The sequence below is a fragment of the Crinia signifera genome, chromosome 3 (genome assembly GCF_055691185.1).
Source record: "Crinia signifera chromosome 3, ASM5569118v1, whole genome shotgun sequence".
NCBI lineage: Eukaryota > Metazoa > Chordata > Amphibia > Anura > Myobatrachidae > Crinia > Crinia signifera.
In genome coordinates this window covers 305,947,087-305,965,258 of record NC_139219.1, presented here as the reverse complement: position 1 = coordinate 305,965,258, position 18,172 = coordinate 305,947,087, and the positions used below count along the sequence as shown (strand labels likewise).

General features: G+C 42.4%; 1 protein-coding gene across 4 annotated transcripts in view; it reads left to right on the top strand.

The window, feature by feature from the left end:
• CYRIA (CYFIP related Rac1 interactor A) overlaps positions 1–18,172 on the top strand; it is an 87,318-nt gene that overhangs the window by 46,706 nt on the left and 22,440 nt on the right. For 2 of the 4 annotated variants that reach the window (XM_083178572.1, XM_083178573.1), the window contains exon 3: positions 8,424–8,503. In XM_083178572.1, coding sequence (XP_083034698.1) covers positions 8,434–8,503 — 70 coding nt within the window. In that variant the 5' untranslated portion in view covers positions 8,424–8,433. Of the gene's footprint in view, positions 1–8,423; positions 8,504–8,691; positions 8,772–18,172 lie in introns of all 4 variants that reach the window. The other 2 variants (XM_083178570.1, XM_083178571.1) reach the window with 1 other exon arrangement.

Here is an 18,172-nt window from a genome sequence, read left to right as displayed (position 1 = left end):
AAGTTGGGGGCAGGTGGGTGGCTGGGCAGTATAACCTCTAACATTATGCCACAGCTGCACAATCTGGTGCTGGGCTGCGCATGCATATTTCGATCCTAAATAATACTAATAATACAGACACATATAGATACGTAGGAATAAGCAGGTGTAGATCATTGAGCATTGCAGTTCTCTGAGCAAGACTCTGTGCATTGTTCATATATGTTAGCATTTTGCACCACCCGGTGGACACTTCGTAAAACAACATGCCATATGATAATGGATTTTGAGAGATTTGGCAATTTAATAAGCAGCTGTTTCCAGGCCAGCTCTGACATGTTTTTTATCAGAGGTTCTGCACAGTATGGGGACACGGTCATTGGGTCGACACCGTTAGGTTGACATGCAGAAAAGGTCGGCATGGTTCTAGGTCGACACAAGCATTAGGTCGACATGGTGTTTTTCACTGTTTTTTGAGCAGTCGTGTGCTGACAGGCGGTATTATATGCCCTACCACTCACTAGGGCGTGGAGGGAGAATAAAATAGGGTAGTAAGGCACCGTGCCTGAAACATGGCGAGCGCAGCGCTACGTTTCGGTGTCCATGTCGACACAACATGTGCTGACGGGCAGTATTTCATGCCCTAGCATCCACTAGGGCGCGGAGGGAGAATATAACAGTGTGTCAAAAGTAGTGAGGCACCGTGCCCGAAGCTTGGCGAGCAGACGCGGTGCTACGTTTCAGTGTCCATGTTGACTGTGTCGACATTCAGGTAAAAAAACTGTGAAAAACACCATGTCGACCTAATGTCATGTCGACCTAATGATCCATACCCACTGTATGATAGAAGTGAAGGACAGGGGATTAAAATAAAATAAAAACCTGCTTTATGTGACATTACAAAACAATATTGCTGCTGTTTTGTTTTGCTGCATTTAAATCTCCACCAATGTATTTAACACTTAACAGTCTCTGGGTGATTGTAAATGTTTGGCATTAAATGAAAGCAATTTATGGGCTAAATTTAATATCCACAATGCATCTGTCGAAGTCAGTATAAATATCAATTTTTATTATTCGTAGACAACAAGCATATTACAGTTGTTGGGTTTTGTGTTTTGGTTTATTTATTTTTTTTTTACAATTCTGCATTTCTACCAAACAGCAGGGGGCAGTAGAAGACAGACAGTAGACCCCCTCTGACATTTTCACATGAACTATATTACACCAGTTAACGTCTATAGGCCAGTCTGTGAGTTTTAAACGTCTCCTTCGCAGGAAATCCATGGGAGTAGCATTGCCGGGTTGTCAAAACAGCTGTACAATGTCTGCTTATGTGTGCGTGTTTAGCTTCGCTGGCTCGACCGCACAATACCTTTCTTTGTACAATAATGCTTTAGAGTTAGATTGTCTTTTCTCTGCAGAGAGTGCAAGAAATGTTTATTGTGGAATGTTCCACATATGATTGATGCTAAAGTCAATTAGCTGCTGTTTTCAGTTATTAAATAGTGCAGTAAGTGTTTTTGACATCCTATTCCTTACGAAATGCTATTATATACATCATATAAATGCGAGGCACATTTGGTATTACCCAGTAACTGCTGAAAATATAAAGATTATTCTTGGGGTAGGTTATATACAGCAATAAGTATTTCAGTCTTAAGGGACTCACAGTTGTAATAGATGTACATAAGATGCGCGTGACTTTGAATAAATGTTACTTTATTTAAAGTAGATGCTCTGTAGTGTTAAGGGTTGTACAAGGCGGGGGATCAGAACAGTCTTTAGAAAGTGTCAATAAAGCTTGGATGAAATAAAAAAATCTTAATAAAAAGAAGAAATATGTTCAGTTTTTGGCCGCTGGTTTTCCTTATGACCATGGTTCCTATTGAAGAGTTACAGGGATGCATATTTGATGCATACTTGCCTACTTTTTAAAACTAGTTTCAGGGAGATTATAGTTGGTAGTCGAATTTTGCACAGCGCCCCATTGAGGGGGCGTGTCATGCTCCACCCGAAGGGCATGTCTAGTTCCCTATATGGAGAGATTGTGAATGTGGCGCCTAGAAGTGTGGGTGCTGATGATTCCATTTAAATCAGGGGTGGCCAAACCGGTCCTCGAGATCTACCAACGGTCCACGTTTTCCAGGTTACCTAGCTGGTGCACAGCTGTAGTCATTACTAACTGTCACATTTTAAAACATGCTGCATTCATTCCTACTATAGAGATCCACAGGTTGCCTGGAAAACATGCACCGTTGGTAGATCTTGAGGAGAGGTTTGGCCACCCCTGATTTAACTGTATAAGTCTCTCATTCCTTTTTTCCCAAAAAATGTAACAGTGTAATGTGGGATAGGTGACATGAGGGAGATTGCTAGACTAATGAGGGAGAGAGGGAGATTGCTGCTATGTCAGGGATACTCCTGCACAATGCAGGAGGGGAGGTAACTATGATGTAACAGTGTAATGTGGGATAGGTGACTTGAGGGAGATTGCTAGATTAATGAGGGAGAGAGGGAGATTGCTGTTATTTCAGGCAGTCTCCTGCACAATGCAGGAGGGGGAGGTAACTATTATGTAACAGTGTAATGTGGGCTAAGTGAAATGAGGGAGATAGCTAGACTGAGGGAGAGAGGGAGATTGCTGCTATGTCAGGGATACTCCTGCACAATGCAGGAGGGGAGGTAACTATGATGTAACAGTGTAATGTGGGCTAGGTGACAGGGGGAGATTGCTAGACTAATGAGGGAGAGAGGGAGATTGCTGCTATGTCAGGGAGTCTCCTGCAGAATGCAGGAGGGGAGGTAACTATGATGTAACAGTGTAATGTGGGATAGGTGACATGAGGGAGAGAGGGACATTGCTGTTATTTCAGGGAGTCTCCTGCACAATGCAGGAGGGGAGGCAACTATGATTGGTACTTGTATACCTTCACGGCTCCCATCGCATGCCATATGTAGTGGCATGCGATGCGATTTTACCGGGTTTTTTATGCATTTTTAAATAAAAAAATCGCATGCGATGGCATGCGATTTTTATCACAAATGCATCCAAATGCATTTAAATTAGTAGCAAACATGTGAAATGCACCCCAAATGTAATTTTTCACACTGTACCACCCCCACTATCAATGCCAACCCGAAGCGTGGCGAGCGGCGGTGGTACGCGTCCTACGACCTTTTCATACCCCCACTATCCACGTCGGCGTGGAGTTGAGAATAGAAAGTGTGGCAAGCGCAGCGAGCCACCGAGCCCCGCGAGGGGACGCGGATAACTTCACAGGTATCAGTGTCCCCTCGCGGGCTTCACAGGTATCAGTGTCCCCTCGCGGGCTTCACAGGTATCAGTGTCCCCTCGCGGGCTTCACAGGTATCAGTGTCCCCTCGCGGGGTGGGGGTGGTACAGTGTGAAAAATGACATTTGGGGTGCATTTTACATGATTTTAACACATGTCCATGATTTCAGTGAAAAATGACATCGCATCGCATCACATCACATCGCATGCGATGCGATTTTTCCCTGTACGATGCCCATCATGGGAGCCGTGATACTACACAAGTACCCTATGATTTGATGGCAAACTCAACAGATCAGTTAGTTCCTACATACAGATAAAGCCCGCCTCGTCTAGCGGGGGCCTGGCGGTCGGATCGCCAACCACCAGCCTCCACCATGCTTTGGGCATGGTTTTATTCGACCACTGTGCCATGTCGACCCAATGCATGTCGACTATAATAGGGTCGACCTAGTGACCGCGTTACCTTGTTTCCACAGAGAACGTTTATATATTTCCCCTGGAAATCGGACATTTGAGCTGCTGGCTTCCTGGAATTCCGTCTCCTGAAGTACCTGGCGTAACCTGATTAGGGAGTGTGCGCACCAGTGTGTTTTATTAGTCTGGCCCATCAAAAGGAAGCTACGTTTATAGATTGATACAGTTTGGTGTCACTCGGGTGCATCTGCTTCCTGCTCAAGAGTCCTAATCCTATAATTATATAAGCAGTTAGCTGTATCCAAGGTGAGACGCTCCCCTCTCTCCCCGTGGTGGGTAACTCAGACCTGCAGCTAAACATTGCAGCATCCCAACTGATAACCAATGTGGTGCCAAGTCTGATATACACCACCTGTGCCGCCATTTATTCTTAGAACAAATAGCGCAAGAGCTGCTCCTCCTGGGAACCACCGCTGGAAACACGTAAGGACAGGGGGCAGGGTGACTTTGACATATCACCAATAAGGACTATTGTATCGGAAGCAGAAGTCCAGAATTGTTAATTATGTTTGATTTACCGTGGTCCGTCAAATGCAATATATTGCATGCGAAGCTGAAGATTTTACATTGCTGTAGCAAGATGACCAGACAGGAAGATCTATCTGTCCCCATAATCTTTCTAGAAGGCCGGATACATCTCTGACTAATGCTGCATAGAGTTCTTTGGGCGATGCAATGACCGAGGGGCGCACACACACACCCTTCAAATCAATAAAAATAGAGACTAAAAGGGTACCACAAACTTTTTATTTTATTATTCCATTACACTAAATACAAATACATTTTTATTTTTTGACGGTGTCCGTTTTTTAAATTTCGTTGAGCAATCATGGAATGTCCTCGTAACAGTTCGTCCTTTTTTTTACGTTGTGCCGGAACCGCAGCTGCGGTTTGCGAGTTGAATGTCACGATTCATAGGGGGCTGCACAGTGTACCATATAAGTTGTGGTCCTGCATTGACATAGGCATGAAAAGCACAAGAAACGCATGGAGACTGGAGTTTAACCAAGTTCAGGTCACAGCGTTCAGGCTGCTACTCACGGGCATATTATTTAGGAAACACTTTTTCATGTTGTCTGACATGTTCCTATAGACAGCGGCAGAAAGGGCCATTGAGCTGGGGATTTGCCTACTTAGCAGCAGAAGCCGCAGTCTCCAGCTCCCGTCTGCCGCGTAATGTGTACACGTTTATTGCATTTAAAGTCTCTGAGCATTCACTAAACAAACGTGTGCATTTAATTCACATCACTCGGCTAATCACATAACCAGCGAGCCCCCGGGAGATGCCGCGTTCCAGGGAAAGTAAACAAATGCCTTTCACTGCCTTTCACAATTTAGATAATGTTACATATCGCGCACATATATTAACAGAAAATAAAAACAAGTTTTCTTTAACCAGACAAGTGCATTCATCTTCCCTCTTAGATTTGTTGATGCTGGGCATGTTCGAGTTACTTAAAAAGTTATAACAAAATAAACTGAACTTTGGATAAACTATGCGCTCTTTCTTTAGTGGGAAGTTTTTATTACGCGATGGCTGCGTCCTTCTTATCAAGTTTTTAAATAGATTTTCCTCCTTTTACCGTTCTTCTCACAGCCAAGAAAGTTGGAAACTTGTAGCTAGATCTAGGTAAAACTATTATCATCATCATCATTATTATTATTAACATCACAGATCCTTTATGTAGTAGTTGATAATGGTGTATATAATATTTGTATTTTATAATAAATGTATATCTATATCAAAAAGCAAATACCTGGCACTCTCTAAATAAGGAAGTAGGTTGACCATTGTGAATTCCAAATAGTGAGAACCTGTACAAAACTTCTACTTACCCCATAGGGGTGCAAATCAACCGAATTGTGCGAGTCTGAATGGCATTACTATGGAAATTTACACTTTGCCGGCAGTTGAACCTATAACACCCCCCCCCCCCCCCCCCCCACTTACCTTAGTGTTGACAATGTTTGCTGCTTATATTGAATCAGACTGTGTATGGGGGCCTTAAGATCTTGGCTTCTATTCCCACCAAGTACCTAACTCCTTGAAGCTTCCATGTTATCCCTGTTTGTGTGGTTTTCTTTCGGCACTTCCTACAATCCAAAAAACATACTGGTAGGATAATTGGCTCCTGACAAGCAAATGAACCCATACAGTATATGTATATGTGTGTGGTAGGGGCTGATGTGAAGAGCCGGATATTCTCTATAAAAGCACTGCGGAATATATGTGCACCACTTTAATAACTAAAAAGTAAATATAGTGCTACTTAAAATCGAACCATTGCAAACACCCCACAAACATCTCCGAGAGCAGTGGTCCTCAATCTCAGTTCTGAGGATCCCACATGGGTCATGTTTTCCAGGTCACCAGGTAGGTGCACGGTGTATCACCAACTGTCACATTTTAAAAATCCACAGCTGACCAGAAAAACATGGCCTGTGTGCAGTGCTAAGGACTGGGTTTGCGAACCCATGAGCTTGAGTATTAGGTGGAATTCAGTACATTAACCTGAGAGATGCAGAATTTATTACATGGTTTTGCTCTTTGTATTACATGTTTAATTTCCTTTTTGTCCTGTTATCAGAAAAATGTGTTGAATATTTAATTTACATATTTTATTAGTCTAATGTTGTTGTATTAATGTACCCTATTGAGGACTGGTCAAACCTATTATTTGTTTTTAGAGATCTTGAATATCTGTTTGATATGGGCAAATAATTAGCATTTCAGATTATGAATAATCTGTATGTATGTTTATGATTTTATCTGTAATGGTGCCCATACACGGTGGTGCAATGGTCGCATGCGTTTCAAATTTTTAGTTCAAAACGAATCGCATGTAGTTCGAATCGCACCATGTTTCCAATATAGGCTGCGATGCACGCTCCTGCAAAAACTACTGCCTGCACATCCTTTTTGTTCTAGATCGCATCAAATCTAGTTAAAAACGTGCACTTTTTCAGTGTATCGCATGTGATTTGAACTAGACGCTGTGTGGTCTTGTACACGTATTGCACAGTGTGTGGGCACCTTTAGGTCCTCTGTATGTAAACAGATGGGATTAATTACAAAGTTTAAATGGAGAGTAATCTGATACAACTAAGGGGGTATGCAATCTGGGATTCTGACTGTCAGATCATCCTGACAATGGTAATACCGTCCATTTTCACCGGCTTCCAACATTAAATCAACAGTCAGAATTCAATTTCCACTGTTGAGAGTCAAAGTCTGCTGATCAGCAAAAAGAGATTAGACTTTACAAAAAGTTGAAACTGACCACCTTCAATGCTTTTGGAAACTGCAGCATTGAATAGGATAGTCGCGATATTCCCACCTCTCGGAAATATTGTCACAGATTGAATACCCCCCTTAATGTCAAATTTAGTGCAAGACGACACAAGAAAATGCTTGGGGGCCAGAGGTGACTGTACTGTATCTGTTTATTTGTAAATAACCACAGGATCCTGCTTATATTTGTTCTTTGTGAACTTTTTGGATGGAATTGTAGAAATTACTCATCAATACAAAATACAAGAGAGGTCATTTATCAACGAGTGATAATTTTTTAAAAATGTTTTTGCATGGTGCTTCAATCAAGTCCCAACGGTCATTTTTCAAACACCTGCCCTTTACTAGATGATTTTCTGGAGCACCATTTATTATACGCCACAAGCGTTTTAACTGGATAATACAGTAAATTAGCCCCTGTATAACCAGTGTTCTTGATTTCTATCCAGTCTAGTTGGTTTCCGATGTCTGTAGCGAAGGAATTCCCAACCTCCGTTGTCAAGGCACACTTTTATAGTCTAGGTTTTCTAGGTAAAACAATCCAGCGGAATCAGCATCTGATTACAGGGGACATGTCTACCATGAAGGTTAACACCCCATTTAATGACAAGTGCTATGGTAATCACCACTAACTACAACACATAAAAACACTTCAAATGTTTTAAGTTTTACATATCTTTCTCATTGGCGCCACTTAAGGGGCCTACACACGGGGAGATGTGCTGAGCGATAATAGGTTGCCCAGAACGCTCAGCAAGATTGCTCAGCACACAGCTACAGTATGTGTCAGCACTTTGTGCTGAACGATCTGTCAGGGCCAGTGTTCTCCAGTGAGAAGGTCCTGACCAATAAATATCCAGCGTGCTTTTGCTATGGCCCCTACACGAGGAGCAATGTAGGGGCATTTTCTAAGCGATTAGATTTGCTTCGAAAATGCCCTGAAATCGTCCCGTGTGTAGGAGCCATTGGCCTTTGTAGCTGTTATTTTGCATACCTAATGGATTTTTCTGCCTTTTTACAGATAACCTATTTATTCACTTGTACATGCCATCCTGCTACTTTCAATGCTTTGGCGATCATGTCTAGTTTCCTCGTGGCTTTGTCACGGTGTGTTTAAATTATCTGCCAGAGTACTGTATCTTGTTAGCGTTGCCCTTGAATATGGCACATCTCGATTGTGTGCAGTTTATTTGTAAAAGAACGTGCACACCCCAATAAATTGGTTCTGTTATAGTTGAACATTTACCTTTTTAAACGTTTAAAAAAAAAAAAATTATGCTAATTACAAACGCATAAAGAAGAGTAACAGGCATGCTCCTAATCGATAATATTCATTTATGCATTGATAATTGTGTACCATTTTGTATTACATCCACCAGGTTTGCTAGGATGGGTAATCTACTTAAGGTGCTAACCAGGGAAATTGAAAATTATCCACATTTTTTCCTGGATTTTGAAAGTAAGTTTCACAAATGTATCACGAGACAATAGGTGGCCCATTAACTCTCACTTCCTGGGCTGAGGTGGTGAAACGCGTCGTGTCATCTTTGCACTGGAGAATGATATCTGCTTGCATGTTTCTTTAAATCTCACCCACTTAGCACCTCTTTCCTTTGTGTTTTCTCTCCTCCTCCTCTTATTTTTCAGGAGCCAAATGGGAAATCTTTTAAAAGTTCTTACATGCACAGAGCTTGATCAGGGACCAAACTTTTTCCTTGACTTTGAAAGTGAGCACATCTCTTGCTTTTAACTGTGATGGCATCTTTACTAACACCACCTTGCATGTGATCTGCAGCATGTCCTCTCCAAGGTTTGCAAGCACTCTAGATGTCTCGAAGTTCAGTGTGTGAAAGTAAAATCGTGACTTGGTTAATTAAATCTGTAATTGGATTGTGTATAATTCTATCTATTCATGTGTTTAAAGGAAGTGACTGAACCAAACTTTAAAATGTATATATATTTTAATGACCGTAACATGCATATGGTCTAGCTTACATATCTGTTGAAGTAAAGGACTTCAAAGGCAACTTTAATAATAGCTGTGATACAGCTTATATGTTTAGCTTAGCATCACAAGGAGCTTTGATGCAGTCATTTGAGTTGCTGTGACATCACTGGCCCGCCCTTGTCTAAGAATTTATAGAATCACACACTGCATGGTCGCTTATCAAATATTCCTAGTGTTATCTGCTCTGGACCAATGATAAGTGAGACAAAAATAAATCACTCAACAATGTTGCACTGATTGCATTAAACATGCATCAGCCCCATTCAGAGACCAAGGCAGCTGCTACATTTTAATAAATTGGCTTCTTCAAAGTGTACTGCTAGAAATTGTGTGGTTCTACATAAATGTTGTAGAACCACAAGAGTGACTTGTAAAGCTGGCCATAAACTACTGCGACCTCCGAGGGTCAGACCTGCATGCATGGGACCGAGCATTGGACCCCAGTGGACGACAAAGGCATCCGGTTAGGTCTGATTTCACAGCCCGATCCATCGGGAACAGGTGAAATCGCCCTTAATCGCGGTAGTGTATGGGGGCCTTAAGTTTTGAAGATAGATTTTTCACGACATGACCCCTTAATGACACGTCAACTATGAGATACCAGTCAGACTCCAAACACCCATAAATATAACATAATAAACCATTGCCGGTAATTTGGGTTTACATGGTCATCAATTTAGAAGAGAAAAGCATGCTGACACGAGCGGAGGTGGACATATCGCCAAGCGGTCTCCCTACAGTGGCCCGAAATACAAAACCTGGGCATCATTCTATCAAAATGGTTTCCACCTGCCCCCACCCCAAAACAGACTCACTGGGCAGGGAGGTGTTGCCGATCTCCATATGTGCGGTAACAGTCAAGCAGTTCTGTGATGTATACCATCTATGTACCACAAAGGCCACTGATCTGACACTCCTCCTGCCCAATAGCAAACTAAAAAACATCAGGGATGGAGGGTGGAAATGATCCAGATGGAGTAGTTCTCGGGCTAATCAAACTTCTATGCCAAAAACAATCCACTTATCTATAATCGTATTAGGACATAACCAAATATCTGTAAAATACACTCCCCCAGGGTCTCACCTTATCACATCCAAGTCCAGCACAGCCTCATGGTTGGACCTCCTTCGGACTTAGGTAGCCTTCTGGCAGCCTTCACAATAACTTTCTAACCACTGTTAAACACATGATTAGGTAGAAATATATTGTTGGCAGAATTTTTTAGGCTAAATTGACTAAGGTCAGCTGTGGTTCCTTTCTTGTATTTCACTTTCACCATGCCAGAACATTGGTTACTTTGCCATGCAATATGTTTAGAAAATTGCGAAGAAAAAGTCTTAAGTTGTTGCAAATCTGTTTCCGGTGCATGCGTGTATAGTGAATTAACAACGATGGTGTTTGCATTCTTTTTAGATTTTTACTAAATACATTTTGTGCCGGTTTCGTAATTGAATAAATAATAATAAATCTGATCATTTTTTTTTTTTTAATAAAGTGATTCAAATTGTAGAAATTATATCTTCAGTTTAGTACTAGTTTTCCTTAAGTTTCTGCAATTATGAAATTGAAACTAAAAATTAATATATTTTCTATCATTTTCAAAAAAATTCTATCTCTCTTTCTCTGGCGAGAATTTAATTGAGGGTGAAGAATATGAATAGCAATTGAAGCATCATGTACCCCTCCCGAATTCACCAAAAAATGTTCACTACGTTATGGGGCAGCCAGCTGTTTTGTTTAAGTTTGGCCTGCTGTAAAGTGATTTTCTTGCTGCACTGATTCGGCTGGGGCTGATGCCATCACCCGCAATTGAATTCCACCCACTGTATCTTTTCCCCGATTCATTATGCACACTAAATGTAGGGCCAGAGTAATTGCTGTGTGGGATACCGGACAAACTTGTGTGGTTTTTTTTTTAAGGGGAATGTAATTTACAGTTTTGTAAATGACTACTCCTTCAAAAATAAACTCTCAGGAGTAACTTAACTAAGATAGGAGTTCTACTGAAGATTCTATATTCTAGAAGATTCTAAATAGGAAGTACAGTAGATTCTGATTGGTTGCTCATCGCTGCATCCCATCTTCAAAAGAACTCCCATCTTAGTACGTTTACCCTTGTTTGGTTGTCTTCCAGCACCGCAATACATCCGGCTTTAAATGTAATCTCATAGAAGAACCTAGAGCCTGAATTAGTGGGCAATTCATAGCATGCAGCAGTTAGGGCCGTATCAAACGTAGCTTGAATTTCGACAGTTAAAATGTTGACCTGTACAATATCAACATGTACATAATATCAACACTGCGGAGGTTAAGGAGAAGTTAACAGTCCATTTTAATGTTGGAATTAAGCAAATAGGGTTAGGGCTACAATAATATATCTATATATAGATATATTTAGATATCGCTATATGTATGTAAAGCGATCTCTCCCTTCTCCTAAGGTTATGGTATATGAAATCGACCATGAACCATGATTAGGTTGACAATACCATGGTCGACCACTAGAGGTTGATGGCATATGGTTAAATGCCTATACTTGGTTGTCCACGTTTAGATACAGTGATGGGTGATCAACAAAAGGTAAGCATCGATGGGAACCTGGTCAACAGGAGCTAGGTAGACACAGGTTTTTCCTCTTTTTTTTTTTTTGTGCCAAATGTAAGAGTGGTCGTATCCCCTTGTATGGCTCGCTGCGGTCACCATGCTTTGGGCACACTATTATATTCCTTACGCCATGATGGTAGGAACCAAGTGAACCGGCACCAAAAAAAAGACAAAAAAACTGTTGACCTTGCAACTATCGACCAGGTTCCCGTCAATGCCTACCTTCCGTCAATCTCCCGTCACTGTCTATCTAAACATGTATGACCAAGAATAGGCATCTAACTTGGCGCCGGCGACCTACACCCCTTCAATCTGCTGCCCTGAAACCTTCTCCCAACTGTCTTTTAATTCCAAAATTGTGGTGCACTTAACTGGCACCACTTCCTGTGAGCGACTGTTTATGGAGTAACCTACCCGATCAAGAAAGAGCTGGACAGAGATCCTATGAAACTGGCATAAATTTTTATTTTATGTATTGGAAAGTAACTTTTTGCACTTTGAGTTATGCTAATGCATGCTGCTTACTAACATGCATGTCTAACTTGTGTTTTAAGCTCTGTTACAAATAGTGTGCGTTATTTGTATGTGTATTATCTGCTGTTTTGAATCAACAAGATCTGGTCTAAAGAAAATACCTTTTGCAGTTTATCGTTTTGAAATGTCTGATTTGTACTGTGTACTTATTTTACAGGATCCCCATCCTTTACCGATAGACAGCTCTTTCATAGAGTCATTACTAGTTACCGGACTTTGGTTATTGTTCTGATTAGATTGAAGTGCTGAATGCGGCCAGACCCAAATGTGGCATAGTCTGCCAGGGAGAGACGAGAAAACAACGTAGAGCAGAAAGCAATTTGTTGGCTAGGAGAGAGGATGGTCAGGGAATTGTTAATAAAGTTAATCTGATGATTTAAATCAGCTAGGCAAGTGCTAATTAAGTTATCCTAAAGGCCCAATTAAATGATATATTAAAGCCGACAGAAACAGACTTATCCTTTTAATAAATAAATCTTGTCTTATTTTACTCCGTATATTATCAGATAAATACCTGGGAACACACCGTCCATGTTACTGAGAAGGAGATGCATCAAGTTTTGGACAGAACTTAACTGATATTATATAGGCTGATTTTGAAAAATGTCACAAGCTGATTGGTTGATACTTTATTTTTCCACTTTTTCTCCCCAAGCTTTGGTGCATTCCCCCCACATAGTTAATAGGCTTTTTTTTGTGTTACAGGAAAATGAATGGGGGTGTTTGTTACAATGTGCAAACAAAAATTATGCCCTCCACACTTGTACAGTGTGCCGTATACAGGCATGAGTAGGTATCTAGGTTTTTATTGGCTGTATTTGAAAGTCCCACCCACTCTGTTCTCTCTATAAAAGTATTTTAAGAGGGATACATTTATTGACGCCTTTAAAAAAAGACGACAGATAGTAATTAAACCTCCAAGTCAGCACATTGTAACTAACAGGTCCTGAACTCTATCTTCTTATGCTGTTAAAATGGTCAAAGGGAAGAACCAAAACAATGCAAATCAGAATGAGAATGGGCAGGTGCAACCAGTTATATAGATTGTATAACAGTTGATAGAACAAAGTAACCAAATGGGAAAAAAATGTTTAAACTGCCGATTCGTATTAAGGCCCCCATACATTAGTCCGACTTGTCCTTAGAAGTCGGACCTGATTTCCCCCTGCAGCTCCCCGGGAGGGGGACACACGATTTGGCACTTGATGTGCCAAGTTTTGCAAATGATAAATTGCATGCGATGTATCATTTGCAACTCCCAGGAAGCTGCAATGTGGAGCGAGCAGGGGGGCCAGGGACATCGAGGTGGCGGGCGGGGGATGCTGCAAGGCGGCTGGGGGGACGGACGCACGCTGCTAGTAGTGCGGACGCTGCGGGGGACACAGGCGGCAGTAACATGGAGCCGGGAGCTGTCAGTACTGAAAAAAAAAAAGCCCATACAATGAATGGGCAGCCTGTGATTGGCTGAGCGCTCTCTCAGCCAATTGCTGACAGGCTGAGAGAGCGCTTAGCCAATCACAGGCTGCCCATTCATTGTATGGGCTTTTTTTTTTTCAGTGCTGACAGCTCCCGGCTCCCCCCGCCCGGCTCTATGTCACTGCCGCCTGTGTCCCCCGCAGCGTCCGCACTACTAGCGGCGTTTCCCCCTACCCGGACGGAGCATGACAGCTCCGGCTCCCCCTGCCGCCCCCCTCCCTCGCCGGCGTCTCCCGCCCCCCTCCCTCGCCGGCGTCCTCAGAGTCCCCACGGCTGCACATAAGATTTATCTTATGTGCAGCCGGTCCGACGTCCCGACTCTGACCCGATGCGCACGGGACCGCGCATCGGGTCGGACCGGGTGTCAAAACCTGCGATTTGGTCCGATTTCACTGCCCGATCCATCTGGATCGGGTGAAATCGGGGCCAAATCGCAAAGTGTATGGCGGCCTTTACAGATGAAGTCCTCCCCATCCAGCCTTCTCTGGATAGCCATGGTGAGCCATGGCCTATTGTTTTCTCAGCTGCAATACAGTACATAGAACAATACAGTAGGGGATTAGCAAAGTAATCCTATTACTCACTTAATCCTATTAAAGGTCTAGATGAGGATGGCTCTATCTGTAGGTGGTCATCTTTTATCTTCACTTTTGAAGTCACGTTTTAATTTGTGGCTTCATCATTAATAAACCTATATGTCAGTGGTTCCCAACCTGGGGTACTCTGCAGACCAGTTGGGGGTACTTGAAAATAATATTGGTAATGGCGGAATATGAAAAAAAGTATTTTGATGGCAAAAGAAGACCCATTGCTATGGAGAAGAACCATGTTGTGTCTCTTATGGTTCTGTCTTCAGCGTCATCAGTGTCTCATTGTGCTTTTCCCTGACCAGCAATCCACTGGTAGCTACCCGTGCTGCCCTCAGACATCAGCGATAATCTGCCCTGCACTGACACGGGTGGAAGAAGAAGCGGCATTAATCCTACAGGTGTTAGTGGGAACCCTGGAGACAGTACACAGCCAGCGGCCAGACACGGAAGGGCACGATTCCTGTCCGCTACTCCTTAATATAAGGACATGCATAAGGGTACACATACCGCTCACTTCCACTCCACTCATAAGTACTGTTTATATTTTAAATTGAGAGGAGGGGTACTCATCAATGAAAAGCCTAATCAAGGGGTACGGGAGAAAAAAAAGGTTGGGAACCACTGCTATATGTGCTTTATGTGCTTAACACCTCTATCTAAAGATTCCAATCTCAGCAAGGATGGTTGATGGTGCAACACGTTCTCCTAAAACTATGAAGGAAGATGGGCAGTTTACCAAGAGCCCTCAACAGCTTTGAACTGTGGTCATTTTCACTCTTGTGGAGATAAGAATCCACAGATGTCAGAAAATTTTAAGATGAGCAATCACATTTAACCAGCAGTGCTGTGTTGGTGGGGATTTTTTTATCTGCTGTAGGTTAGGTGCCAGCAGGGCAGTCCTTTATGTTTACAATCTCAGGTCCCCATGTACCCAAGGTGCATTTTTAGCACCCAGAAGACATGCTTCAGTGCCAAGGCTCCCTGTCCTATCCGAAAACAAGCACTGTTTTCAAAGGAGCTAATTAAGAGTAGGGTAAGGGTTTGTACTTGCCTTGATCTGAAGCTGCTGAGCTGATTTGTGTGCATCAGCTGAGTCTCTGGCAGGGAATACAGTCTGTACTTTTTACCCATTCTCTTCTGCTCAGACCCAACCTCGTGCAGGCTCACCTACAGACCTAAAATAGATCTGCAAACCAAAACACCAAATAGGTTTTCATCTAGGAGTACCCCCTCCTCTCAATTTGAAATATCCACAGTACTTACAAGTGGAGAGGAAATAAAGCAATAAGTGTATCCCTAGGCGTGTCCCTATCATATATAATGCCACTGCTTCCTTCACCCGTGTCCGCACCGGGCAGATTAACACTGATGAGGGCAGCACGGATAGCTGGATGGGCAAAAGCATGAGGAGACACTGATGCTGCTGCAGACGCAACCAGAAGTGACACAACATGGTTCGTCTCCACGGCAATGGGAGACTTCTTCCGCCATTACCAATATTATTTTCAAGTACCCCCAACCGGTCTGCAGCATACCCCCAGGTTGGGAACCAATGATCTAGCTGAAGAGGTTTTTTTTTTTTTTTGGCGCTGCCATTCACTAACCAGTTATGCAAAAAAAAAAAAATTATAATACAAACCGCTTTAGTTATATTTCAGGCTTTTTGCTGTTTTATATCCCAAAAGAGGTCTCCTGTTAGCTTGTCAAGAAAAATAATTGGCGTAGCGAATGGATGACCTCAGCACCTTTTTAGATGCTTACTATTCGGTGAACAGAACTTTCCTACTGTATTTCCTAAAAATGAAAAAGTAAAAATATGTAATTTCTTGATTAGTGTATCTAAAATCAAACAGTGTGTACTTTTTTTCGGAATCAGCTTGGCAGCGATGCACTGGCAAAAGTTTGACAATGTTACCGGAGAGGCCGCCCCCTCAGAATGCCTGAATTGTTCCCAGATCGGAAAGCCAAGTTTCTTAGAAAATAAAAATACAGTGTTTCACTTGTGGGTTCTGGCCGAGCCTGTCCTAGAAAGCACTTCCAAGCCCTTGTGTTCTTTTTTTAACACGCATGGTATTTTTTTTTCCTGTTCCGACTAGATCAGATTGGCATGAAGAACAGCATACACATTTTTAAAGTATTTCAGTGAACTCCGTTCCAATGATTTCTTGTTCAGTCATTCCTCTGCAGGCGATAGATAAAACAGACTAATGTATTTAGCTGCTACTTTATTGGCAAGAGTCTTTTCTGCTCCTGAATATTGTGTTTCTGCACAGTGGAGATTCCCAAATGAGTGGCTGCAGTGGATTTTTTTTTCTTCTGGCGCTAGTTATGTTTTTCACCCGCCATTAAGGCAATTCTTTTCCAAAATTGGCAACTAAGGTGTGCGGGTCACAGGATGCGAATGATCTCTGCAGATTCACGTTGCCAATTAATTTTGCAATTCAATTAGATTGCAGTTAATTTAATTAGTGCGATAACACCTTATCTTTTTTGAGGGTTTAAAAAGTGCCTCAAATTACCCCAAAATTAACTACTTTGTTGCTTTATGCACCCCAATTCTATTAGAGTATTTATTTATTTAAAGTAATTGGTTTCTATATTTTTTAGGGGTCGATTCTATTAGTGGTGATTGATCGTTGGTGTGAATACCCACACTTAGGGGGATATTCAATCTCCGGGGAGATGCCCGCCGGGCCCTATTCAATGCTGTCTTCTCGGCAGAACGAGCCCGACATCACAAGCTGTCGGGCTCGTTCTGCCAAGAGCTGCCGGCTGCAGCTCGCCTCTTCCCGGCCGCAACTCGCGGCCACGCCCCCTTTTTGCTCCCCATGCAGGCGGGACATTGAATCCCGCCTGCATGTTCTTGGTCGAGCTGACCGAGAACGGGACTGGGTCACGGCCGTCGAGCAAGCTCGACGGCTGTGACCCTAACATTGAATACCCCCCTTAATGGCATCTGGAGTTAGCACAAAATAGGACAAATTTGTGTGAATTTGGACTGAAACCAGCTTGCGAAGTGCGCAAAATTGGGTGCCACTGACAGGATTTACACTGAAGCAACAGCACCTATAACCCTTTACATATAATAGGATTGACCCTTTAGTCAGCGCAGAGTACCCCAAAAGCATCCTTTTTTTTTTGTTGTTGCATTTTTCTTTTTTGTTGAATGAAATTAAACATAAAAAGCTTTTTTTATCACTTCACTTTTTTTTTTTTATTGAAATGCACAAATCAGCCATTTAACACATTTTAAACGCCTCCTGTACTTTCCCTATAACTAACTGCTTTCTGTGTGATGCAAACAAACTAGTTTTTTTTGCGGATTTTTCATGCATTTCTCTCACATCACATATAGCGGACTGTTTGGAAACCCCAGCGGCAAGTACCACAAATAAGCATTTTTAATTGGATTGGAGGATTCTCCCGAGTGGGCATTCCTGCAGATGTATGCAAGTTTCATGAAACCTCTCACACCTAATTGAATTGATCCCTTGGTCTGACATTTTTATTATTCCCTAATTAGATGCAAGTTTGTTTTTTTGGTAGAACTTCAAGTTGATTCAATCCAGCATTGGGGCCCTGAAGTGCCTCAAATGGTTGGGCGAAGGCACTTGGCAATCTGTATCTTTGCTATCTTTCCCCTTACACGCCATTATAGGGCTCAGGAAAATGAGCGAAGAATGCCCAGGGTAATAGTGCTAATGTGCGCAGTTATGCCTAGAGCACATGGCACAGAATAGGCATAGCATTCCTTCGCTTTCTCACCTGTCACTAGCTGAGTGAACACTATTGCCATGTTCTAAGCTATTTAATCCTCTTCCTGGGGTATCCGTGGTTTCCATCAAAACCCTGACCACATGCAAAGGAGAAACCTCCAATAAAAAGCTGCCACTTGGATGGTTTTCACGCAAGTCT